The sequence below is a fragment of the Podarcis vaucheri genome, assembly GCF_965113315.1.
Source record: "Podarcis vaucheri genome assembly, chromosome: 3".
In the NCBI taxonomy this organism is placed as follows: domain Eukaryota; kingdom Metazoa; phylum Chordata; class Lepidosauria; order Squamata; family Lacertidae; genus Podarcis; species Podarcis vaucheri.
In genome coordinates this window covers 91,259,330-91,285,180 of record NC_138761.1, presented here as the reverse complement: position 1 = coordinate 91,285,180, position 25,851 = coordinate 91,259,330, and the positions used below count along the sequence as shown (strand labels likewise).

The window sequence follows — 25,851 nt, the reverse complement described above, 5'->3', positions numbered from 1 at the left end:
AATGAAGTGAAATGAAAGCACTGCTGAATTATAGACACTGTGATGGGTTTAGCTCTTGCCATATATAGCTGAGTATGAAATTAAAAAGCACATATACACAAGACGTAATGAGTTCAAGTGAGACAATAGGATCTTGTTCAAATGAAAGGAGGAACTGTAGCTCTGCCTGCCACAAAAACTCAACTTCAGTTGTTCACTTAATAAGGAGAGAATTCAATATTAACTAGGAGTATGAAAATAAATAAAATCTTCTTGTGGAAACACACGCTTTCCATGGAAATGCAGCAACCATCATGGCTACAGTCCTGGTAGTTATTTATTAAGTGGAAGATACTGGCAACATTTGTATTTGGCAATGGGAATGCTCAGTATACTGAGGAGCAGAAGTTGTTTTGTATGCTAGCTCCAAAAATCTATTGCAGAGCAGAACCGGGGAGAATCCTGAGTCTTGTCTCTCCCTAAGAGTCTGCCCTTTCTTCCCAGAACATCCACGTCCAACACATTTCACAGCATGCCTAATTGTTGCTTATTCATTTGCAAACTGGACTGACGCTAGAAGAGGGAAGTGGCTCTTCTTCCGGAGTCTTGCCATGAACACAAACTGCCCTACTTGTCCTACAGCATTTCTACAGAAACCTGTCAGCATCTCTGGCTTAACCTTGCACCTTGAAGCAATGCTGCCAGTATACCGTCCCCCCTGCTAAGATTACTGTTGCGCACCCGTTCGCATGTCTATGTCAAGGCGAAGACAGTGTCTGAGGATTTCCTGCGTGTTTTCTAAAGCAAAACTCGACCCCTCTCTCTCCCCTGCACTTTCTGACTTGCCTGAGCACTGCAATCTCTAATGCGATTAAGTCGTTCCCAATCACCCGCTTCTGTCTGGGAAACCGCTCCCTGTATGTAGATCTGAGATCTTATCACAGAAATAGCCGTGCGCTCTCTCCCTCTCTCCCAACAACGGATGTGCTTCTGCACGTTTCTTAACCCGTCTCAGTTTGGTTCAAGACAGCAGCGGAGATTAACAGTTCGCTGTAGGCAGCAGCAACGCAGAGAAATGAAACAAGAGAGAAGCAAGAGAGATCTCCGCGTTAAGGGGAGGCGAGCGAAGTCTTACCTTCAGCCAAAAGGCGCATCGCATGAACAAAGGAGGAATCCAAGGTATCTTTCTCTGCCATCAGCTCGGGTAAATATTTCTCCTGTTCCATAGTATGTTCGGTGGCACTTTGGACCGGCTGCCTGCCCGAGGTGGTGCTGGAAAGGGACAGTGGCAGGAGCTTCCCCGGGTGAGATTCGGCTCTCGCCCTCCCCCTTGCTCGTGGCACTTGGGATGGCTCACTTCCCCATGCACCCAAGCGGCGGCAGGTGCAACACCCCTCGCTCAGTCCCCGCTTCAGGACCCCGGACAGCGCTCCCGCGGCCACCTCCCTCCTGCTCCCCTCCCTCCAGCAGCGCGCGCGTTTGCTCGCCCGTCTGCGTGTGTGCCTCTCCCCCCGCCACTGAGCGCCAGCCTCATACCAGAAGCTTTAACTAGGGAGGTGTGGAAAAGAAGCCTCCCACCCATCTCCCTTCCCTTCACATTGGTGGTCGCAGGCTGGAAGGCGGGGATGCGCGGGGCAGCGCTGCGGTGGGATTGGCTCCCACCCAACCTCGCCGGCTGAAAGGCAGGTTGGGGAGAAGAGACAGGAGCGCTGCTGTCTGTGGGAAGGAGGGGAGGGAAAAGGACCAGGCGCTCCGCTCGCTGTCCAAGGTGCTGAAGCAGGACGAAGGACAGAGCAACCTAGACTCGGCGTCTGAAGCAGCAGCAGACCCAACGCTGGGTTACAGTCAGGGGCCGAATTGTTTCACTTGCACCCCCCCCCCCGCCGCCGCCCTCATAAACGCCTGGCAATTCGGTTCTTAGGGAAAGCAATTAGCCCGGTCACCGCATATTTTACTGGTTTGCAGTGCTGCTTGGCTGCTTTTAATACGCACCCAGAGACTCTTTGTAACATCCTGCTAGCCAAGAAAGTTGTCACCTTTTGGAACGTGCTGTGCTCTTAATCACCAATATTTAAGTTTTACAAGGGGGATCAACCTTATTCATCCCATCTTCTGTCGGGACTGCTGAAAGGTGGTGTGGTGGGGAGCTGATTGTTATGACTGGTACATCTAAAATAGTGGCGGCGTTGGGGGGGGGCAGAATACTCATTGCAGGTTTGATTCATTGCCCTGTCCTTACTATAAACACCGTACAGCAGCTTGACTCGATCCAGGTAGGTTTTTTATATGACTGGAGAGCATAAAAGGGAGAGCGAACATGTTGCCTTCACCAGATGTAGAGAAAGAAAAGTGTCAAGCTGAAAGCTGCAGTCTCCTCCTGGCAGTGTGTGCAAAGAGACAGAAACAGTGCTGGAAATGCTTCCCCATCCGACTAGGGAAAGAAGCCTGATCATAAAATGGGGAATACAATCTCCCTCCATTCTGAGCACACACAAAAAAGCAGAAGGAGGTAGCAAGATTAAACCTGGGCTTCGTTTTTCGCACTGCAAACTGCCCTGGATTCAGTTTTCACGAAGGACAGTATAAAGAAATGCTTTAAATGGGGTAAAAGAAAATGATAGCTGCAAGCCAAAAGGCAGAAAAGTACCAGCCCTTTGGTGGTGCATGGCACTGTTAAAGCACAAGAGGGACTTAATGAAGCAACTAATATGGTTTGCTTTCTCCTCCACTCCTCTGCCTTGAAGTGTTCCTTCCCTGTGCACACTGCAACCTAGTGCAAGTATAGACAGCATGTATAGACAGTATAGACAGGTGTTGTTGGACTACAAGTCCCAGATTCTCAGAGCACTGGCTATGCTGGGTGGGGCTGGCGGGAGTATCTAGAAGGCATCCCATTGGCTACCCTACCTTTGTGCATCTCTTCCTGCAAGATTTTTTAAAGGATAAGATGGAATGGTTATAGAAAGGCATTCACACTGAGTTTTCCTAAGAGCCTGGCAACACAGATTGCCAAAGCTGGCAACACAGATTGATACTAGGTACATACTTCCCTGAAGTCCCACTGTTGTTATACTGGACATCATTGCTTCCTCCTCAGTTCTATAGTAATGGATTAAGTCATCCAAAGGCACACCCTTAAAATGACAATTAAACCTCCAGACCTTCCAAATGGCTATTGGAAATGGCATAGAAATACATTGGGGTTTCATTAATCTTCATGAAACTTGAGATCTCGACCTAGGAACCATTTTTAATTACGGATTGAAGTAACCAAACTGGGTCTGAAACCTCATCTGAACAAATTACCTATATCTCAAAACAACACAGCCAGTTAATTCTCAGTGTATGACAGTTGAGCTTCCTTTCATGGTTATGGGACTCCACCCCCTCCCAAAAGCTGTTGGTGGAAAAGTAAGGCAATGATTTGCCCACAACTGTCTGAGCTGGAATTTAAAGCAAGGTCTCCAGTTCCAAAAGCTCCATCCTAGCCACTAGACAGCACTGATGCTCAAAGAATATGACCATGTTCCCTTAGTTTCTGGTACTTCATGTAGCCTGTTCCCCAGAAATTGGCTCTAGAAGGGTCAGGGGAAGCCCCAAAACAGTGTGCAGCGAGAGGGAGAATCAGTTCATCTGGCAAGCTGAAATGCATGTGCAGATGGAACATTCATCATGGCATGATGTTGAATTCCATCCAGCATCTCAAAAAGGCATCTTGCTGATATTCTGGTCATATGCAAATAAGTAAGTAAATAATTGAGTTACACTAATACAATGAAAGCAAAACTTTCCACACTAACAAGTTAAAAGTTTTGCATGGTGCAAAACAGGCAAGGTTCAAGATCTGAAGTAGCAACCAGGGAGAGACAAGAGGTGCTTACTCTCAAGCAGGGTCCTTACACAAATGACAACCTGGCCAGGGCAAAGAGCAAGTTCTGAGACCTGCATTTGATGGGCAGGAATCGGCCCTTGGATGCAGCTGACTGACCAGTACCACTAAAACCCTGAGAGAGAGAAATATTGCTGCAACTGAAATATTGCATGAGGGCCATTCAAATCTAAATATATACAATAGCGCAACATCTGCAAATACATGGATGCACATACGTGTGTGTGTGTGTGTGCATGTGCATTTGTGCATGTAACTACACACAAATGAGGTTGGTATTAACATCTCAGCTCCAAGGAGTTGAGATATGTATATGGAAAGAACAACACAACAAATAGAAGCATTATTTAAACTGATGCAAATGCTAAGAAGTGAAAGTAATAGGATAGAATTACAAATGGGAAACTGCAGGGCAGCTCTTGGAAAATATATCTCTGTAGTGATATATTTTATGCTGTTGAATAGTCTATCATGGGGATGGTTAAAAGCTCTGCCATCCAGAGAGAAAACACACAGTACAGAACAACTCTGAGTGGTCAGGAGAAGAATGTGAGCGAATATCAATTAAAATAATGGCCTTTTTTATTCCATTATATTAACAGATGCTCCTAATGAGTCTCCTTTTTCAGTTAAATGAACTCACGTTGATAGTCTTTTGTTGCAAAACAGAATGGAATGCTTTGTAATAAAACTGTGGTGTGGCAGCCTCTGAGTCCCAGATAAACCAAAGCTATATAGATGCTATCATTGTTTCAGATAATTCATTATCATAGCATGATGCCCTACAGGTAGGCCTGGAAGCACAACAGACAGGCTAGTCAAAAAACAGTAGTTCAGGAAGAAATCTTTCCACAAGATATGAGAATTATAAACAAGAATACACAGTCAAATAGTCCACATAGATACAAGAAGGCATCACCTTGAAGAACAGAATAAATCTTTCATTCTTGCCTTTTTTAAAAACAACAACTGCTTTTTATTTGTTTTTTAAATCTCACTCTAAATAAGCACTCAGTTTGTTCAAAGTCTTCAAATATTCAATACATTTGCATTCATTTCTAAGCTCGGCAGAACAACTCCTTTGCTGTTAAATGATTGCAATTATCTATACAATACATAGACCCCTCTTTGTTGGGAAAGAAGTGTGGATGTGGTGGAATGTATTGCAAAAAAAGAACTAAGTATTGGATTAAGGTGTCACGGCAACAGAAACCTTGGAAAAAAGAGCTTTTTGTAAATGGCAGGTCTTTATCTAAACCAGCTGCTCTTAAGTAAAGCCACTTCTGGCCTGCCCAGGAGGTGGGGTTGCGGGCTTCACGCTCACCCCCACGTGAGCGGGGGCTGGCTTCAGCCCCCACGAGAACAGGGGAATCCCGGCTGCATCTTCCCCGCCAGCCAGCCAATCGGCTGGCTGGGGGGCGTGGCCTGCCCTATTTAGGGCCGGCGCAGAGGGGGCTCACCCTCTTTTTGCCGGCTAGCCCCCACGTTTTCCCACCCTCCCTCCCTTTAGGTAGGCTTTAGGTAGGTCTCTGACTTTGCTATGGACTTCGGTCTGTCGCCGCAAGGGGCATGGTAGGAATTTTTCCCAATTAGCAATTTACAGCCATTTGGTTTTTCACCTACCTCGTAGCAACTCGTCACAACTCCTCAGCATTGGCGGTTAGGCATTGGTAAGAAGGGGTTAAGAGGATGTGTGTGTAGGGGGGAGGACGCCATCACCTCCCTCCAGTGAACGAAGGGTGGTCTGATAAAGGACTCCGGGACTTCCGGGTTGGTGCCTCCGGCAATGGCGGAATTCCTCTGATCGGAGGAATTTGCCCCGTGGGAATTTGGGTCTGTACCGCCACGGCGAAGGCGGAGACCCATAAAAATCACAGGCGGGAGAAGCCTGTGAACGTGGGATTCGGCGGGCACCTTTTGCGCCTCCCCTACTCGTGGGGAAACCCGGTTTCGGGGATCCGGAGCGACGTGGGGTGAGTGGCGCGGTGCTTCGAATCGTCTGCTTCTTCCACGGAGCGAAGCCGTATAGCTGTTGCCGGAGAGCACTGACTTTTTCCTGTAGACAATTGGACTCTAAAGTAATTACCCGTGAGTAGAGCTGAAGTGGGAGAATTGGATTTTTAAACGTTTAATTTGGCATCGAAATGGGGAGGTTCAGTACAGGAAGTCGACCTCCCCTTTTGTAAATAAATTAAAGCAATGAGCCTGCAAGCTGAAGTCTTGGAAAGCCTTTTGTAAAAAGACTAAATCTCCATCGGCAAGGAACTAACCCCCCCCTTTGGAGACAGGAGAAGAGGGGGGGAGTGGTGGACTGAATATGCCTGTAGGAGAGAGTCAAGAGAGTTAAAATACCGCCGCTCAGACCCTGGAAACGGGCTGCTAGCAGGATCGATGTCTTTTGGAATGTTCATTGACAGCGTTTAGAACGTTCATTGACAGGTAGCTAAATAAGAGAATACATTGTTTCTACTGTCTCCGGCTGCTTTTAAAGAGGAGTAAAAGTAACTGAAAACTGAAACTAACTTTGGATTATTGGAACATTGTTTAAAAGAGGACAGTACTGACTAATACAAATAGAAACTGTTTTCCCCTAGTGGAAGCTTTTGAAATTGGTTGCTCTACAAGAGCTGGGCTAGGGGAATTTCCAGCTGCATGATAAAGAATTGTGAGACTCTGGGATTGACCTTGAGTCTCTTAAGTGTTATGGCAAATGGAAAGGAAAAACAGACGGAATGTCGACAGAAGAGGCCTTAGCGGTCGTATTAGTGAAAATAAACGATTCGCTGGAACAGCTTCACAAGAAAACAGGCGTGATAAATGTGAAAGTGGATGCTGCAAATATTAAAATAGACTTAATGGTAGAAAGCTTAAATAATTTGGGTCAAAAGGTGAATACCAATACAGAAACCATCCAGAAATTGATACAGGAATCTACTCTGATACGGCAAACTGCGGATGAAGTCAAGGAGAAAACCCTTGCTGCTGAATGTAAAGCAATACAACTGGAGAGAGAGTCCCATCCATAGAAGGACAACTTGATGAACATAAGCTGACATTTGTTATGATTGAACTTAAAGAGAAACAGATGAATTTGAGGATCAGAGCCCTACCTGAGGAAAAGGAAAGCTTGACAGAGTTTCAGGAGGAGACAGGACTAACATCGGTTGAGAAAGAGAGGTATTTGGGGGTTAGTATGACCGCCAGAAATGTGAATTTATTCAAGGATAACTGTGAAGGACGTTGGATTGAAGAGAAGGGGGATTTGGAAATATGGACAAATCTGAAGTTGTTATTGTTGGGCCGAGTTGCTGTGGTGGAGATGAGGGTTGCTGTGTTGTCGGGGATGTTGCTTTTGTTTCAAACATTGCAAGCTTTGGATGGGATGGATTGTTTCAGGAGGTGGCAGAGGGACGTCTCTAGATTTGTTTGGCAGGGCAGGAAGCCACAAGTAAAATTTAAGATATTGACGGATGCCAAAGAAGGAGGTGGACTTGCCCTGCCAGACCCCTAAACTTTGTTGTGAATCATCTGCTTTTTGCTGGCTGAGAGAATGGTTGCTTCTTGAAAGCACTGAAGTGTTGGATAATGGCAGATGAAGTTGATGGACTATATGGAATTAGCGGAAATGACTGGCAAGATCCGAGACCAGGGAGAAGAGTCGGGGGAAGAAGACTGGAAAAAGTTTAAAGACTATTTACAGAAATATTGTAAAATTAATGAATGTTAGAAGAATGTTGGAATGAAGTTATATGGCTTTAGTAGAAATGTTATAAGGAATCAAGTATAAATAGATTAATAGAAAATTAAAGCAAAAAGTAAGGCAAGAATGTGTTAAGATAATTATAGGATAGAAAACAGAGGAAGATGGAAAGGAATTGCTGAAACAATAAATAGAAGTGGAATACAAAAAGGGAGGTGTGAGGAGGTCGTTGGAAATAAGCGAATGAAAGATAAGATATTGAAAATATTTGAGGTGTTTTTAAATTGTTTTTGTTTGTTTTTGTTTTGTTTTGTATGTAGTGTTTTTGTATTGTATTTGTATTGTTCTTTTTGTTTGTTTGTTTGTAGTGTTGTGTTGAAATTGTTCGAAAAGTAATAAATATCATTTTTTAAAAAATGATAAAGGACTCCGGGGGGGGGGGCATGGCCCTGTCCGAAGCCTATGGAGGTGTGGGCCAAAGGCACACCCCAGAGCGGTGACCCGGGGGAGCTCCTAGTTGATGTGCCTCAGCAGGAGACTCCCCCTCTATGGTGTTAACCCTTCCCATGTCTCCAGCAAATGGGCTGGAGCCGGATAGTCGATAGGACCAATGCCTAAGCCAATGCCTCTCATCCCTGAATTCAATAAAGTTATGGCCTAATTCGCCCATTTAACCTTAAATTATGTTGTCTCGTGTCTTTATTTATCCTGGTGGGGGCGGGAACTCGCCACACAAAGGCTTACCTATGTACGACATGCATAATGATCCCGGTGACTAGGCTAAAGGGGATGCAAACTGCGATGAAAGGCAAGTTGTCCTAGTCTTAATTCAAAATCAGTTCAGGATTTGCAAGCTTTTCAGTGAGCATTTGGGAACAGTTTCTCTCTTTTCTAACAGTTTTCTCCCCACCCATAATGCCGGCAAAAACGTGGTGTGGTGCTGCAAGCACGCACATTACCATTGATTCTGATTGCAGTAATTTTCAGAACAGTTCATCAAGTGAAACAGGGATCTCAAATTTGTGGGGCTTTGAAATTGGAAAGTTGATGTACAGCCCCATTCTGTGCATGCTTACTCAGATGTAAATCTACCTGAGTTCAACTGGCTTTCCTTTCAAGGAACTATGCATAGAATTGCATCCATAATTTATTGGGATCCCACAATTCAACAGCGGCTGAATTTTGTAACTCACATGTATGTCTCATATATGAGATGCTTGAATGTGAAATGGTAGCCAAATGTATAAATGTGATTTTTTTTATGCACGGCATTGTTTTGTGAATTGCAATGTGATTTTGCACATAGCTCTGTAAGGTGCTGTGTTACAAACTGCTATATTAAAGGTAAAGGTACCCCTGCCCGAACGGGCCAGTCTTGACAGACTCTGGGGTTTGTGTGCCCATCTCACTCAAGAGGCCGGGGGCCAGCGCTGTCCAGAGACACTTCCGGGTCACGTGGCCAGGGTGACAAAGCTGCATCTGGCGAGCCAGTGCAGCACACGGAACGCCGTTTACCTTCCCGCTGGTAAGCGGTACCTATTTATCTACTTGCACCCGGGGGTGCTTTCGAACTGCTAGGTTGGCAGGCGCTGGGACCGAGCAGCAGGAGCGCACCCCGCCGCGGGGATTCGAACTGCCGACCTTTTGATCGGCAAGCCCTAGGCGCTGAGGCTTTAACCCACAGCGCCACCCGCGTCCCCATATTAAAGGTAAAGGTACCCCTGCCCGAACGGGCCAGTCTTGACAGACTCTGGGGTTTGTGCGCCCATCTCACTCAAGAGGCCGGGGGCCAGCGCTGTCAGGAGTCACTTCCGGGTCACGTGGCCAGCGTGACAAAGCTGCATCTGGCGAGCCAGCGCATATTACGAAGTGGTTAAATATGCCCCTCTCATTATATTTCTGTTTGCTTAAAACAAGCAGTACTGGATGACTATTTTGCTACTGTAACTGAAATCTTTCAATTTGATGCCCCTACCAAAGAAGAGGCATCTGCTTCAAATAACTTATTGGCGCACTAGAAGTGTTTTGTGAACTCCATCTGAAGTGAACCTTGCAGCAGATTTGGGGTTTCCTTCTATATGGACAAACCTGAGATAAAGAGCTTTCCAAAACTGTTCTGTATAGGCTACAATCAGGGGCATCATATCTCTTCCATGTTAAGATGGAAATATAGTTTGCACAGGTGTGTTGAAATAAGGGATATGAACTGCAGGTATGCAAGTGAAATGAAAAGAAAAGAAAAGGCAATGATGTAGGGAGGCAATGGAAGGCAAGTGCCCTAGGATTTAACATGGAAGAGTTTGGAATGAAAGAGTGTAGTGAAAGGAGCTTGCACAGTATTTTGAGCTTCTCTAGTTAGGCAGTAATCAAAAGCAGGGGAAATTGATCAGGGTCAGCCAAGGTCAGTCTGAAGGACATGCAAAAGTGTTCAGCTAAAGCAGTGAAAATACTGATGGAAAGCATCATGCGGTCAGGATAAGCTTGGGAGGAGTTGAAGTGCTGAAGTATGGGAGGGCGAGACAGCAGAGTACTTAACTGGTAGGTAGACTGGAGGCTGTAGAATAAATGGTGAGGGAGAGGGCTGGAGGTTAAGAGAGATCAAACAAGGGCCAGAGAAGGGAAATTTACTGATAGCAAAGAGCTCATTGAGAGAACAAAGTCAAAAAAATATGACCAAAGCAGCATGCTGCAGAAATGCTGATCAAAGGGAGTTGTGACAGAAAGCAAGAAGCTGAGAAATCAGAGTCTTCAGATAAGGGCAGGGACTTGAGCAAAAAAGGAAGGGGAGGAGGCAGAGTGAAGCATCAAAAGCAAGGAGAAAGGATGTGACAGAGCTCTGAGGAGGTGCAGAGTTGACACCCACATGCAGGGAACGAGAGTGGGAGGAGAATAAAAAGTGCACGAGGACCTAGAAAGAAAACAGGCTGAACCACAACAGGGATTCAGCTCAACCACAATGTTTAGCAGCATAGAGAGCCTTGTTTCATTGAGGGAAGGTCTGGTCAGAGGATCTGAGCCCTTCCTTTGTGAGGGGAAGAAGGTCCAATGGGCAGGATAGGATAAAGAGTTTTTTTGTGGGGTGCCCTTGCAGGTGACATGCACCTGTCTCCCTCAATAGTAATGAATTAGTAATATATAATTTATTTATTTTATAAATAAATATAAATTAGTCACAGGAAGGGAGAGTGCTCTTGTGCTCACATCCTGCTGCTGGTTTTCCACAGGCATCTGGTTGGTTATTGTGGGGAAAAAAGGATGCTGGAAAAGATGGGCCATTGGTCTGATCCTTCAGGTGGTTCTTACATTCTTAAATGTTCAGGAGGAATTTAAAAATACTCCTGGCCGAACAATACTGTTTCCAGAGACGTTGAAATGATTAGCTGTGAGGGTATATGATTATTTTTAGATGTTTTGAATTGTTTCAAATGCTTTTAGGTGCTTTTGAATGTGTAAACGATGTTTTTTTATTATATTTTTGTTGTATTGTTTTGCTCTAGGCCAGGCTTCCTCAACCTCGGCCCTCCAGATGTTTTTGGCCTACAACTCCCATGATCCCTACCTAGCAGGACCCTGGGGTCAAGGATGGTGGGAATTGTAGTCTGGAGGGCTGAGGTTGAGGAAGTCTGCTCTAGGCCTTTTTCTATTTGCTGCCCTGGCCTCCTTTGTGGGGAAGGGCAGTATACAAATGGAATATATATATATATATCAAGCAAGTAAGTACAAGCAATACAGGTGCAGATGGGTGCAAAGTTGTGGCCTGTAGTATAAGCCTTCCATTAACGTTCTTCTCTGAAACTCCTGGCTGAACACACCAGGTGTCCCAAAGCCAGCCATTACCACAGAGCTTTTAATAGGGAACGAGCAATGGAGAATGAAAATAATTGACATTTCTTTCTTCCTCCTCCTTTTTTGCAAAGCGAATTGGCATTTTAGTTCTAAACCATGACACGGCCTGATATCTTGGCACTTTTTCTTTCTAATTATATTTGGCTGAAATGTGTATACCTATTATAAATGTCCACCATGCCTACTCTAAGTTTAAAGATGTATTTGAAAGAACGGTATGCTATTTAAAGGTTTGAATTGTTTGCATCATTCTAAATGCGAAAAAATAAATGCACCTTGTTGAAAGGTGACCCATTTGCACCTGTCAGGTGGATGGATTGGTAGGGAAGGGCCATTGTGTTATTCGAATAATGCCTTGCTCACTTTATTATTTTGACATCCATTTTACCTTTCAGCTATCAGTAGCTGCTGAAACAGAAACAGAATAGGGTACAGTGATCCTCTGCACGGTTAACCAATGGAAAAAGGAAGGAGGAGGAAAGGGCTGAGTTCAGAGCTACCTGTGGTGTCATTAAGTTACTGGGAATGTGATGTTACACAGGCACTGACAAAATTAAAATGCACTCCTAAAGGAGGATGGCTTGTGTCTGAAAGAAGCTTGTTACACTCCTAGCAGTATTGCATATCGTTAGAGATAATTGCTTCTTCCTTTTGAGTAGAACGTTGGATCTCAAAAGTCTAATGAAGTTTGAGTACAATAGTGGCTAGAGATAATAGTACACAAATCTTCATTTATTGGACAACATGCTTGATTCAAGAGTCACATGGGGATGGCAGACATAGCGTAAATTAGAGAGGTTTTGTGCAGCACAAAGATTTGTATGGGATAATGATTCGCTTGAGTTGCATAGCTGCAGGGCTAGGTCATCATCGCTCATGAGTGCAACTTCAGAATTTAAGAGCTCCATCTTGTTATCACAAATTGGAATCTGATTATATTCTTGCAGGTTCAGGCTGTACCTTGCAGTTCCTTACTAAAGAGCAGAACTGTACTTTGTTCTACTTTATATTTATGGCAGTACTTTAAGGAGTTTATTTTAAATGTGTGTTAGATTTTCTGCGATAGAGTCTACTCTGAGTACTAATTAATTGTAACCATATGTTGAGATATCACCAGCTCTTTCATTCTGCATGCAATGATTTCCCCCATTAATTACTTTTTTAAAAAGACCGGGTTTGGAAGAAGGTAGACTGGACACCCCTTGTTCATATGTGTGTTATTGATGGGGAGGTGAAAGACTGAAGGAGAATGGAAAGGGAAATACAAGGATCTGAAGGATCATGGTGGAGAGAGAGAGGAAGGACCCCATCATACTTCCTTCATTGGATAAATAGGTTTATTTATTCCACGTCAATCTGAGAAGACCTAGGTGGTGTGTGTGTCCCATCGCAAATGTAAAATAAGGACTACTTCATGAATTATATATTTTCATGTTAAGACCTAAGCCTCTTAAGTGTGCACCTAAGAATGAAAGGATACATGAGAGAAATGTGTATATGCAAACATATTAGCATACAGGCACACATTCATGAGTGAGGATTGGCTCTGAACACCTGCTGGCATAGTCTGATTAGAGACTGGATACATATCCAGAATGTATGAAATAGCCTTTTGGTGCGAATCACAGGAAAATTCTCAGTTTGCCCACATTTTAGGACCCTTACCTGAGGCTCTCTCTAGCTATCTAGAACAATGGATGAATGACTGAATGAAGCAAATATTCTTAAGGGCTTCTTTGGCAGTTTTCAGCATCATGGAGCACAGACAGTTCCAGACAAGGCAGACCTTTCTGCTCTACTATATTGGCGCTTTCTCTCTCTCTCTCGGACAGACAGGCAGACCCAATTCCACAACACAAACCCCTTGGGCAGCTGCAAAGGACCCAGTACTTGAGCAGGACCCATGACTCATTCCTGCCCTGTCTCGTCTCCCCATTTTAAATGTCTGGTTTTCAATATAGAGTTTCCCACAATATTCCACAGTAGGGATGGATGAATGTGTTAATTTAAGCTCACTCTGTTTCTCATTTTCCCCCAGTCCTAAATTCAGTTCTCCACATTTCTGCAGCAACTTGGGGTTAAAAAATAAATAAATCTCCATGAAATTTCTTCAGTATTTTAGTACAGATTTCTCCTAATACCTTTTATATACAGTTTTGACTAGTGCACGTATTTTTTGCAAGCAATGTCCCCTGATATACTGCATACCTGCATGCTATTTTCAGATATATCCATTTTTATGCACTCTCCCCCTTAGTATAGGCATCATTCCCCCCCCCCCACTCTCAGGACCAGAACCAGCTCTGTGGGCTGACAGGAGAGAGGAATGTCCATCATAAAACACAACTTTGCTTTTGTTCTTCCATATTAAGTTAGGGTAGAAACAGGAAGGCAGGATAGCAAGCAAAGACCACAGAGTTTCCATGCACTTGAGGTGCCAAGCAGGATAAATACAACAGTACCCCTTTGTTCAAGATATTTACCTGATGTACCCCTCACCCCATCCCCATTGCCAGAGCCTCTTTGGAGGCTCTGGTTATGTTGCGGTTGCCCCAAAGAGGCTTGCAGTTAAAGCCCTGGCCTTCAAAAGCAAACCTAATGGGAGTAGGAGGTGTTTTTGAGTCCTAGGTTCACTTCCTCATTACTGCAGTGCCTTATTAATCACAGATGCTCAGCAGCTTTAATGGGAATGCTACACAGTGACGCAATTAGCTTTCCATCAGGTGAGTGCACAGCAGAAAAGAGTCCCCAAGGAATACTGTTCACTAGCAGCAGGTGTTAATGAGGTACTAACAAGGCAATATGTCAGAACACAGAAAATTGCCCATTAGCCAATATCCATGGAGATAATGTTGAAGTATGGCACCTTATGACAAAATATTTAAAATAGGTGTGTAAACAAGTGTGTATTGAAACAGGCTGCTGCCACTCAGACTCTAATATTGCACTGTTGAAAACGCAGGTATGTCCACTATCTGATTTCATAGTGAAGCTCACAGTAAGCCATCTAATCTAAGCCCACAATTCTGCAAGCACTTTTATATACAGCTCAGCTGCTTTCATTCCATTACACAAGGGAACTTTGTGTCGTCATTTTTCACATGTAGTTTCTGAGGATGTAAATGGCAAGAATGTTGAAATACACACCAAAGTCAAGGGAACAACAAAAACAACAAATTATTTATACCCCGCCCATCTGGCTGGGTTTCCCCAGCCACTCTGGGCGGCTTCCAACCGAATGTTAAAAACACAATACAGCATTGCATAATACACAATACACAATACAACACAGAACATCACTGTAGTTAACCATAGCAGACCCACTGTTTTAAACCTGAGTCTATCCCAATCATGTATAAAGGGAAAGAGTGGAGTCCAAAGGAGTACTATGGACCCACCCTGCTTACTTCCCTATAGCTTCTCCTTCCAAACACTTTTCTCCCCAGGTAAGCGCTTATATGAACAGACCGCACCAAATGAAACATTGGGGGAAAGGAGGTCTTAGCACCCATCTAACCACTCCATATACTCTGCTCTAAAATGTTTATGTGGATCTTCCTGAAGCAATCACAGCTTAAACCGAGTTGCATACTCAGGGGAATCAGCACTAATTCTGGAGTCCCCAGTGATGCACCTGTACCATATCTTGTTTGCAAGTATGACTCTTCCATATTCTGAGGTGCAAAGCTAAAACAACTCAGAAGTGCACCTAAGGGAAAAACAAGAGAGAAACATCTGATGTGTTTCTGACTCATCTGTTGAACATGTCAACTTTTGATGCCGACTTTCAAAGTTAATGGGCTAGCATTTTAGTGTAGGAGATGTAGCTTTGTAAACAACCAGTTGAGCCATAAATTTAGAGCGAAATGAAGCCGGTGGCCACAGTGTAGATAACTGTGGCTAGCTTTTCTACATGGCACTAAGGCTTTGATATATGACAGTTTAGGAAACAGACTTGTATTGTGGTGAAGGTCAGGAGGTTGGTGGTTCTTCATTAGAATTTATTTGTGTGCCAACCAGAGTTCCTAATCTAGATAATGCCTAGTAGGTGTAAGAGTCACAAAGACAATGATTCCTCAATTTCATTCTTTCTCAAAGGGCAGCAGCATGATCTGTTGGAATAAAATGAGACTTTCCCTAATCATTTATGGAGATATTATATCTCTTCACCCTAGGCATAATTTTATTCATTCATTGGACTGGATTTACAGGCCACTAAAAGAGGAAGACAACTAAAACAAACAAATGAATGAATTTACCAAATCATACATGATATAATGGGAATACTAGTAGAGATTGCAGAAAATTCTATTTTAAGGGGGGGGAAACCTTCTACAGAACCAAGTAAAAATTAATGATAAACAAAAATGAGCTCCCTTTTGTGGCTTGTTTTTATTTAGCTGTATCCAGCTATAAAAGGGCTCTCAAAGAGTGCTACCAATTAGCTATCAGTAAAGAACAGCTTCAGAGAGCAATCCCTAAGCTTCCGGTATCTTTGTGACAACATCCTAATCTCTGTAAATTATTTGGAGTTGCATTTTTTTTTTTAAAAAAAAATCCATTAGAAGTGCTTGCTCTTCTCAGTGTAACACAAACGGCTGCTTAAAAGTGCCTGAAATGATTTCATTACATGTTTGAGTGAGGAATTATATGAAGTAAGAAGACTTACAATGACTGGTGGTTGTTGGTGCCCACTAGGAATAGTAGGGCAGAAGGCAAGGAGCTCAAACAGTGGGAAGAGTCAATGAGAGGCAGGGCCTACAATTCTAGTTTTGTCCCCATTTGCCCTCCCTGCTGAGTTCTACAAGGTGCAATGCTGGGACTAAAAAGGAGGAGGAAGCTGGCAGGAGGTGCCATCCCCTGGACTGGTTGATGATAGCAGGCAGGTGAGGGCCGAATGAGAGTGTACTGAGACTGATGGGGCAAGACTCCATTCACTCTAAGGGACCAGTTTCCACTGACTTCACCAAGTAAATTTTATTCAGATGGAAGGCAGGGGAAGACACATACGTTTTCATTTAAAAATGGAATACAAACCACTCCCACAGTCATATTCTCTTTCAATGGGACAGTTGAACATTTTATTTCATGCCTGAGAGAGGTGCACTACCAGAGTGCTGCATGCTTTCCAAGAAAGGCACTGAGGCTGCAATGCAAGGCATCCATCCCTAAGAATTGGGATGGATGAGTCACTCTGTTTCTGGTCCTTGTCAATGCAAGTGTTGAATCCATCCAGTTACCACATTAAGATGTGGAAAATTAATACGCATATGAAGTTAAATATATATTTTGTTGCTGTTAGCATTTATTTTGCAGATTCAATCACAAGTTATATATTAAAACACACACTTTTAGAAATGTGCTCATTTCTAAATGTATTTTATCCTAAAATAACACTTTGTTTCAGGGAGGTGCAAATTAAGTCAATGTGCTTAACTAGATGGACTAAACAAAACTCTCTTCAATTTCTGCTATAGAGTAAGTCCCATTGATATCGGTGGGGCTTACTTCTATGTAGACATGTATAGGTTTGTGTCATATGTTGTCATATGTGTGTCATACATGTGGAGGAAAACCTTAAACACGTTGTAGAGTTCCCAAAAAATAGACCAGAGGCAATAGTACTTCATTCAGCAGAGCTTTACATGTGCTGGAGGCAAATGTAGCGTAATGGTTGTCAAATCCAGAACAATCAGGATTGACTCAGTCCATACAAAATCCAGTTGCAGCATTTATAAACTTAACTCATAATAAGACTAAACCTTACCACTAAGCATTCTATGTACAGAAGCAGAAATACCACACCAGAAGGAAGAGAGAGAGAAGAGAAAAGTAAGACCCAGACTCCTTTTGGCCTATATTTATAGTCAGCACAACTCTGCAGAATAGAAATAAGAGGGTAGCTCAAAGCAGGTTCCCAGAAGGTATAACCCAAACAATCATTAACCCTTCTGCCTCTGCTTCTCTCACACAGAGAAGCTTCTAGTAGCTTCTAGAATTAATCAGAATAGGAAAGATCTTTGCACATGAGATCAATACTTTCTGCACTAAGAAATGCAAAGTGACAGGTTGCACCACAGGGAAGGGAAACTTCTGGACTGTTTTTGTTTGAGAGGATGTTGAGTTGCAATGGTGGTCAATACCATCCATTTCATTTGAAGAATTAAATATTGTCTATAATATCATTATGAATTGATGGATCAATTTTTAAAATTTATATACAGCATTTCATTTATATATTTCAAAGCGGTTAACAATATACACAATAATTAATACTGTCCCACTGCCACCCCTGGACTCTTTTCTGCACTGAAGAGTCTGGTCTGAATTAATAGGTCTGATGTTGTTAACATGTTTGGCAAGCTGCTCTGGGTGTAAATGGCTGAGATCTGATTTGTACTCTGAAACAGTGTTCTTCAAACTAAACTTTGCAAACCCCTTTCACATGTATTTGTCTGCCTAGAAGTCCCCCCCTCACATGGGATATGGAGACCTTTTCATGTTGTGGAAGATTTTGGGGTACATTCTGAGTCACACTGCCAGTCTATAAACAGTCTAGGCCTGTTTGGACTCTGTCTTTGTCCTACCTGCTGTTCCTCAGAAACTATCCAGGAGCTACGCATCTGAGGGCAAGGCTAGCTTTACTTTCAGGGAAACTTGTCCACCATTGTTGATCTTCACATCAATGACACCCTGCTAAGCTTCTAAGGAACCCCAGGGTTCTTCAGAACACAGTTGGAAAATGTCTGCCTTGGCAAATTAAGCACAAAGAGTAAGAAAAAGGCAGGAGGCTATATTCCATGTTTTCTTTTTGGTATAAGTTCAGTTTTCAACCTGCCTAGTGCAGGGGTGAAGGTCAGGATGACCAATGGAGAGCCAGGCTAAGGACCTCTAAAGCCAGGCTAAGAACCTCTGACACCATTTTAGAGAGCAAACTAGAAGCTAAAAGCCTGAAGTCATTTTCTGAGAGCAAAGCCTCTCTCCTGTTTGCAACTGTTTGCAAAGAGCAAGTGTGGTTAAGGGTAGCTTGCCCCGACAGGAAGTTTGCCAGTTGAGGTTAAGCCATTTCTAAGAAACGACCCCTGACAAGCAGGATGTAGCTAACCGCCAGGGTCCAGATATAACTCTTAGGTGTGAAGTTGCTAAACCACAAGTACTTCCTGGAACTAATAAGGAGGTTAATTAGTTTATAAGCCAGTAGCGCCACCTAGTGGAATAGGCAACTTGGAACCGAAAGGACACACCAATTTATTAATTGGTTGAGCTTTAATGAATATTCATCAATGACCATAGGAAATTGTCAATCATTGGCTAAAGGGATGCCAAGGGGCTGAACTATGCTTTGCAAGAGGGTATATGAGTTAGCTACCCCCAAGGAGGGGCGGGCATTCTTCATTTTCCTGAATGCACCCTATTTGCTTTTTGTCTGACAAAAATCCAAATAAAAAAAACTTTTTCTTTAAGAAACTTTGCTGCCTGATTTTTTCATTCCTGGTCTGTATTTCTGAAGTCCCTTTCATTTCTGGTGCCAAAAGTGACTCGGATCAGAAGGACTTTAAGTGTCCTCAGAGACCAGGAGGCAGCTCCCTTGCCCTCTGGGCAGTGACGGCGGAGGGCCAACAGACCTCCTGGCTTCCAAGTGCACACCGAACCTTTTCTTCGGAGGGGGACAGAAGGCAACTTGACCCTCTTGCTGTATCCTGGGACAGAGGACAACGGATTTGAAGAGCAGAGGTTGGGAGGACAGGGCAGAGAACAGCCGGCTGGGGTGAGTACATGGCAACAAGCCCTGAGGGGATAGGAAATCCTCCTTTTAATTAAGGAGAAGGGAGGTTCTGATCAAATCTCCAGCGTGGATAGTGGCATTAAGTAGAAGGGTTGACCCCTGAGAACCACCCACGCTTTGGTATTAGGAAGGAGAAAAAGGGGGGCACAGGGTGGTTATTGTGTCGTACAACCGTCCACCGAAAGAGGCACTTTGTGCATGTATGTGTGTTACCCCGGGGCATTCCCCTGGGGTCGTAGCAACAAGTACTCCGTTTCCCAGTCGGGCGACCGCACCTGGGCGAGAAAAGTTGCGAAATGAATGTGTGAGTGTTTGGTGTGGGGACGCTGTACAGGGCCATACTGAAAATGGGAGGGGGAGGCTTGAAAGGTCCAGTAATTCCCCTTCAATGCATGTTAAACAACTTCAAGAAAGGATTCAGCGGAGACTATGGCATAGACCAGGGGGGACATCCTGACCAGATCCCCTATATAGACAACTGGCTGAAGGTGGTAGATGACAACCCCCCCCCCCGGTTGAAGAAATGCAGGACTGAACATTGCAAAGTCACTCCCTCATGTCAGGTTTTGGAGAGGGAAGATGTCCAGAAGAAGTGCAGTGTTTATGGAGAAGAGTGTACAGAACAGTAAGCAGTTATTACTGCATTAACAGAGGAAAAAATAAATAAATACCCACTTGTGAGAAAAGACCATGAAACAGGATGCTGCTATAGAATTAATGTAACAGGATCTTGAGCAGACAAATGAAGGACTTAATAGATTAAACACAAGTCATTTAGAAGAGAGGTCTCAACTAATTCAAGACCTCCAGAGGCATGGAAGAGAATTTGACAACCTCAGAGAGGTTTTAGTGAGAAAGACAAAGAAATTTCTGTTATTATTTCAAATACAAATGTGTATTCTGAGCAGATTAATATTCTGAAATGTCAGATCAAATGCAAAGAGTATGAAATGCAAGACAGGGAAATTGCTGAAGGATGTACAAACCAAAGGTGTGAACAGTGGAGGCAGAAAGCTTTCAGAACTTTCTGAGCAGTTAAGTGCAATAAAATCAGAACTGACTGAGGAAAAAAAAAAATTGAAAACGCTAGTAAAACAAAAGAGAATGAAGAATTTGTTGGGCAAATCAAAGAGACTAGCCAAACAGTTAAAGATCTTCATTCTGCAATCAATACTTGTGATGTTACTTACAACAACAAACTCATGGAGTGTGAGTCACAAATTAAATTGCTTAAAGAACAAATAAGTAAATCAGCTAAAAATTGCAAGAAACAAAAATAGAATGTAAGGAGGCAACAGACCATCTTAAATCCCAGGTTGATGAACATATCTCTGCAAAGGAGAAATTGAACAAGTTATTAAAATTAAAAGAAAAACAGAGAACAAAGTTTTGTGAATGAGCTGAAATCAGTGAAAGATTCACACAACCAGCTCACTTTACAAAATGCAAAAAAAAAAGGGATGAAGATTTAGCTAATTTATCCAGACAACTTGCTGAACATACTGACCATCTAGAAATTGTCAGAAGGTCACTGCAAGGAAAGGCAGAGATTGTGATATCCCTAAAAGACAAGCTTAAAGTTGTGGAGCAGCAGGCTTTTGCAAAATCGGGATCCTAGGCTTCAGTATTTTAGCAAAACCTCTAAATGAGAGTACCAGAGGAAGAGAAAGAGACTCCTTTGAGTGGGGACCGGCCCAACAAGAAGCCTTTGAGACTATCAAGCAATTAGATTCCACAGCGAAAGGCTGGCCACCCTGTCTGTGGGCTGTCACTGCCACCGTCACACTAGTGGAAGAAGCAGACAGGTTCATGTTTGGCCAGGAGATGCATGTGAATGTGCCCCATTCGGTTCTCACCCTTATGGAATATAAGGGGTATACAGGCTAAACAGACTTTGCCCAACCCATTGAGAAGTCTGCAGGCGCAGTGGAAGCTTGTGAAGCAGACGTGCCTGATGTTCTAGAGAGACCAAAGGGTCCTAGCCATTTTAAGGGCCAGCCTTGATTCTTGGCTGTTGCCAATAGTCCAAGGGAAGAAGCCCTGGGTCGCATGGCAGGAACTGAAGACAGCATGTCAGGCCACAGTGGCAGCCAGACCAGAGGGGGCTGGGCTGTAGGACGCCCAGAAAGCCCAGAGGGGGCTAGAGGATGCCCAGAAAAAGTACCAAGCCCAGAGGGGGCTGAGGCTGTTTTGGGAAGCTGTTTCTACGCTTCAATAAATCTGTGTGATGGACTGTGGGCTGGAAAGAGGCTGAGAGAAGGGAAGAGGAAGGCAGTTACAAGTTGTTCCTCAGGCAGCAGAGCACCCAGATGTGGGGGTGCAAGCCAGGCAAGCCGTTCCAAGAGTTCTAAGAAAGCCAAAGTTCCAAGAGTTGTTTGTGCTCTGAGGCGAAGTCCAACAGCAAAAGGCATTGCCCTGCAATTGGCAGCTGGATGCAAGGCTAACGTCCAGAAGTTGAGATGTTACTAGAAGCAGTATGGGGCCCCGAAGAGATTGCCGTGATGCGCTGCAAAGGCCATCGGAGAGGCCAGGACATGGTCACTAGGGGCAACCGGAAGGCAGACAACGCAGCTCGTGAAGCAGCTTTGAAACCTCCACCAGCACTCAACGCAGCCCTCATCCCACAACTCACTCCAGACGATGTGGAACCACGCTACACACCGGAGGAACAACAGTGGGCACGCCAGGAAGGAGCAACACTCCAGGAGGGATGGTTCCATCTACCAGACAACCGTGTTTTTGTGCCCCAGCATCTAGCCAGCGTGATTGTAAAGAACTACCACGAGTCTACTCACGTAGGAAGCCCAGCTGCTAAAGCACACCTTGGGAGAATACTCTACATCCCCAACCTATCCCAACTAATTGCTGCTATCTCCCAAAAGTGTGTCCTGTGCGCCAAGAGCAACCCTAGGCAAGGCCACCTTCCCCCACCGGGTGTACAACACGTGACCTTTACCCCTATGGAAAGCCTGATTGTGGACTTCACTGAACTACCTCCAGTTAGGGGCATCAAATACCTGCTTGTGTTTGTCTGCACCCTGACGGGTTGGACAGAGGCGTACCCCACTAGAACAGAGATACCTCGTGAAGTGTCCAAGAAACTGTTACATGAACTCATACCCCGATTTGGCCTCCCCAGAAGTATTGGCAGTGACAATGGCCCTGCCTTCATTGATGAAGTTGTGCAAGAAGTGTGCAAGGCACTGCAGATAAACTGAAGGCTACACGCAGCCTACAGACCCCAGAGTTCGGGAAAACCTGAACTTATGAATCACACCTTGAAGACCCACTTGGCCAAGCTGACCCAGGAGACGGGACTACACTGGATAGATGTCCTGCCCATTACCTTGTTTCGGATTCGGAGCGCTCCAACCAAGAGACTGAGACTATCACCCTTTGAACTTTTGTATGGCAGACCACCCGCTTTCGTCCGAGACATCCCCGCCAGTTTGGGGTGGGTGGGAGATCACATCACTCAGGAACAAGTGCAATTCCTGTCCCCGTGTGTGTTTGTTTTCCTTTCCAGGTACTACCTCGAGCCTACACCGTGCAGTCTCGCTGAGCCGGTCCACCAGTTCCAGCCGGGTGACAGCGTGGAAGCACAACCCCCTCATCCCCAAGTGGCGAGGCCCGTATACCGTCCTCCTCTCCATCCCAACTGCGGTGAGAATAGCCGACGTGATTCCCTGGGTGCATCACACGCGTCTGATCATCACCTTGTGTCTGACGCTACCGGAAACGCGTTGGGCCACGGGCAACTAGATCCTGCGACTGATCATCACAAGGACTTTCACAAGGACTTTCCCCTTTTCTCTATTATGTTCTGTATTGATTTGCTCTATGTCCTATTGTCCTGACCCCACTGAGCCATACCGACCCTATTGGCCTGCGGACCTCTGCTATGACTGGTTCGTCTTGCCAGTGGTAAGAAATGGCGTGTTCATTGGCTATTGGGAACAGGGGTTTGATGAGGTTGCCGTATTGAAACATCCCACTACCCCACTGTGGCTTCTCTTCCACACCACTGTCCAGCGCACATGGGTACTGCTCCTACGGGAAGTTGCAGAGACGGTCGAAATCTATCGAGTTCTGGACCGCTCTTGCTGTTGTGGGGGGGTAACCAACTGTCACTCAGGGGGTAGAGCACTGTACCAACCCCATCTGGTAGACCAGGTCCTAATCTTAATCCAGGTGTTGCATGGGACGGAGCCTATCTTAATGCAAATATTGCAGGGGAGGGAGCCTGAACCAGGTGTGCATTGAAATTGCTGAACAAGTGCCAGTAAATCCTGCAGCCCCACCTGTGGTTGTCGTGGTGGCTCGAGCCTGCCAAAAATCCCAGAATACTGCCTGAACTACTGGGCCTGGTAACTCCACATCTAATACCCTTGAATGTGGTAGGGTATTCTTGTGGCTGCATAAGGGTTACCACCCCAGGCTTCAGCCTCCATAGGCCCTGGTCAGAGACCACGTAGGTGACCTCCACCCAGTAGGACCAGCCTTTGAACTTTACAGAGTCTATTGCCATCCCTATAGCTCCCGAGGCCTAGCAGTGTATCAGTGTCAGGCGGCCACTTTTCCCTGTGTAGAGTGGGAACGTTTTGTGTGTAGATGCTGTTCACGCCTCAGTAGGGCCAGGAGTTAGAGGCCCACATGACCTGGCCTTCATGGGCCACCATCCCTTTGGCCTGTGGTATTTCTGTGTTGGTGGTACAGTTCTTTCTTCTGGGCCACCGAACATTCCTCGAATCAGGATGTGGATCATACCCTGCCTCCTGATGGTTCTCACCTCTCAGATGGCCACCGGGTGGAGGGAGAACACCTTCCTGAACATGACCACAGCTGTGGCCAAGAGCCTGAACAGGTCTGAGTGCTGGGTATGCGTGCGAGGTCAAGATTCTGAACACCACCTACGTGGTTCCCCAGCACCATATTTGAAGACTTGACAGGGTCATAGAGGGAGGCCCGTGTATCCACAGAAGTGTACATTTCCTGGCTCTCTATGATATTGTACCTATAGGTCCATCAAGCGAAAATGGAGAACCGTGCCGGTCAGCATTTTCGTGATGGAAAGGGGGGAATGCAGGGGTGAAGGTCAGGATGACCAATGGAGAGCCAGGCTAAGGACCTCTAAAGCCAGGCTAAGAACCTCTGACACCATTTTAGAGAGCAAACTAGAAGCTAAAAGCCTGAAGTCATTTTCTGAGAGCAAAGCCTCTCTCCTGTTTGCAACTGTTTGCAAAGAGCAAGTGTGGTTAAGGGTAGCTTGCCCCGACAGGAAGTTTGCCAGTTGAGGTTAAGCCATTTCTAAGAAACGACCCCTGACAAGCAGGATGTAGCTAACCGCCAGGGTCCAGATATAACTCTTAGGTGTGAAGTTGCTAAACCACAAGTACTTCCTGGAACTAATAAGGAGGTTAATTAGTTTATAAGCCAGTAGCGCCACCTAGTGGAATAGGCAACTTGGAACCGAAAGGACACACCAATTTATTAATTGGTTGAGCTTTAATGAATATTCATCAATGACCATAGGAAATTGTCAATCATTGGCTAAAGGGATGCCAAGGGGCTGAACTATGCTTTGCAAGAGGGTATATGAGTTAGCTACCCCCAAGGAGGGGCGGGCATTCTTCATTTTCCTGAATGCACCCTATTTGCTTTTTGTCTGACAAAAATCCAAATAAAAAAAACTTTTTCTTTAAGAAACTTTGCTGCCTGATTTTTTCATTCCTGGTCTGTATTTCTGAAGTCCCTTTCACTAGGTTGTACTAAGTGCTGACTGGCAGCAGGAAATAAAATAAGTGGCCCTGAGCGGAGCAGAAGCAGAGGCCTCACGTTGACCAGTATTGATCAAACCCCACCCAGGTCAACAGCTGGAAGCTTTCAAGCCTTCAAGCAATCTGATGCATCAAATGTACTTCAAGCACATTGTGACCTGAAATAATGTCTGCATTTTAAACATGTGCCTCCTATAATCTCTCACTCCGTGATGCAGAAAAGTGCATGACCCTAACCCATAGTAAATTTAAGTTCACTTGTGGTGCTTACATGGCAAATGAATTACACTTATATCTATAGCTTTGTTTGTTTGTTTCCTTGTATCTTTTCTTCATAAACTACAGTCACTGTTGAGCTCCGTCTATAGCTCCTTAAGTTACTATGCCCCCTCCATTTCCACTGCAAACAATAATTCTTTACTGAAACTTAATCCCCTCAACTATGAGGTGAACAGTGTGTGGGAACTGTCTTCTCAATAGTGTTTCAACTACCCTGGTTGGTGGTGGCGGCGGCGGGGAATGGAGTCAATAAGGAAGATACTTTACATATGAAGAGTTCACCTGCTTTGTTTTTTCACCGCAGTTGTCCAAAAGCACAAGGCTTCATTCAAGGCTGCAGAGTGCAAATGGGACTTAAAAGAGGCAGCAGCAGCTTGAGGTCAGGTTCATACTTTATGGTATAATGCAGTGTTTCCCAAACTTGGGTCTCCAGCTGTTTTTGGACTACCATCATCCCAAACTAGCAGGACCAGTGGTCAGAGATGGTGGGATTTGCAGTTCAAAAACAGCTGGAGACCCAAGTTTGGGAAACACTGCTGCATTGCTTATCTCCCTGCATACTGGGATACAGCAGAGAAGGGTGAGGCAGTGATAA

At 44.7% G+C, this 25,851-nt stretch overlaps 1 protein-coding gene across 11 annotated transcripts in view; it reads right to left on the bottom strand.

The window, feature by feature from the left end:
- KHDRBS2 (KH RNA binding domain containing, signal transduction associated 2) overlaps positions 1-25,851 on the bottom strand; it is a 431,403-nt gene that overhangs the window by 361,928 nt on the left and 43,624 nt on the right. The window contains exon 1 of one of the 11 annotated variants that reach the window (XM_082218364.1): positions 1,115-1,504. The exons of 9 other annotated variants lie outside the window; for them this stretch is intronic. In XM_082218364.1, coding sequence (XP_082074490.1) covers positions 1,115-1,205 — 91 coding nt within the window. In that variant the 5' untranslated portion in view covers positions 1,206-1,504. Of the gene's footprint in view, positions 1-1,114; positions 1,505-25,851 lie in introns of those variants that run through there. One more of the 11 variants, XM_082218358.1, reaches the window with a different exon arrangement.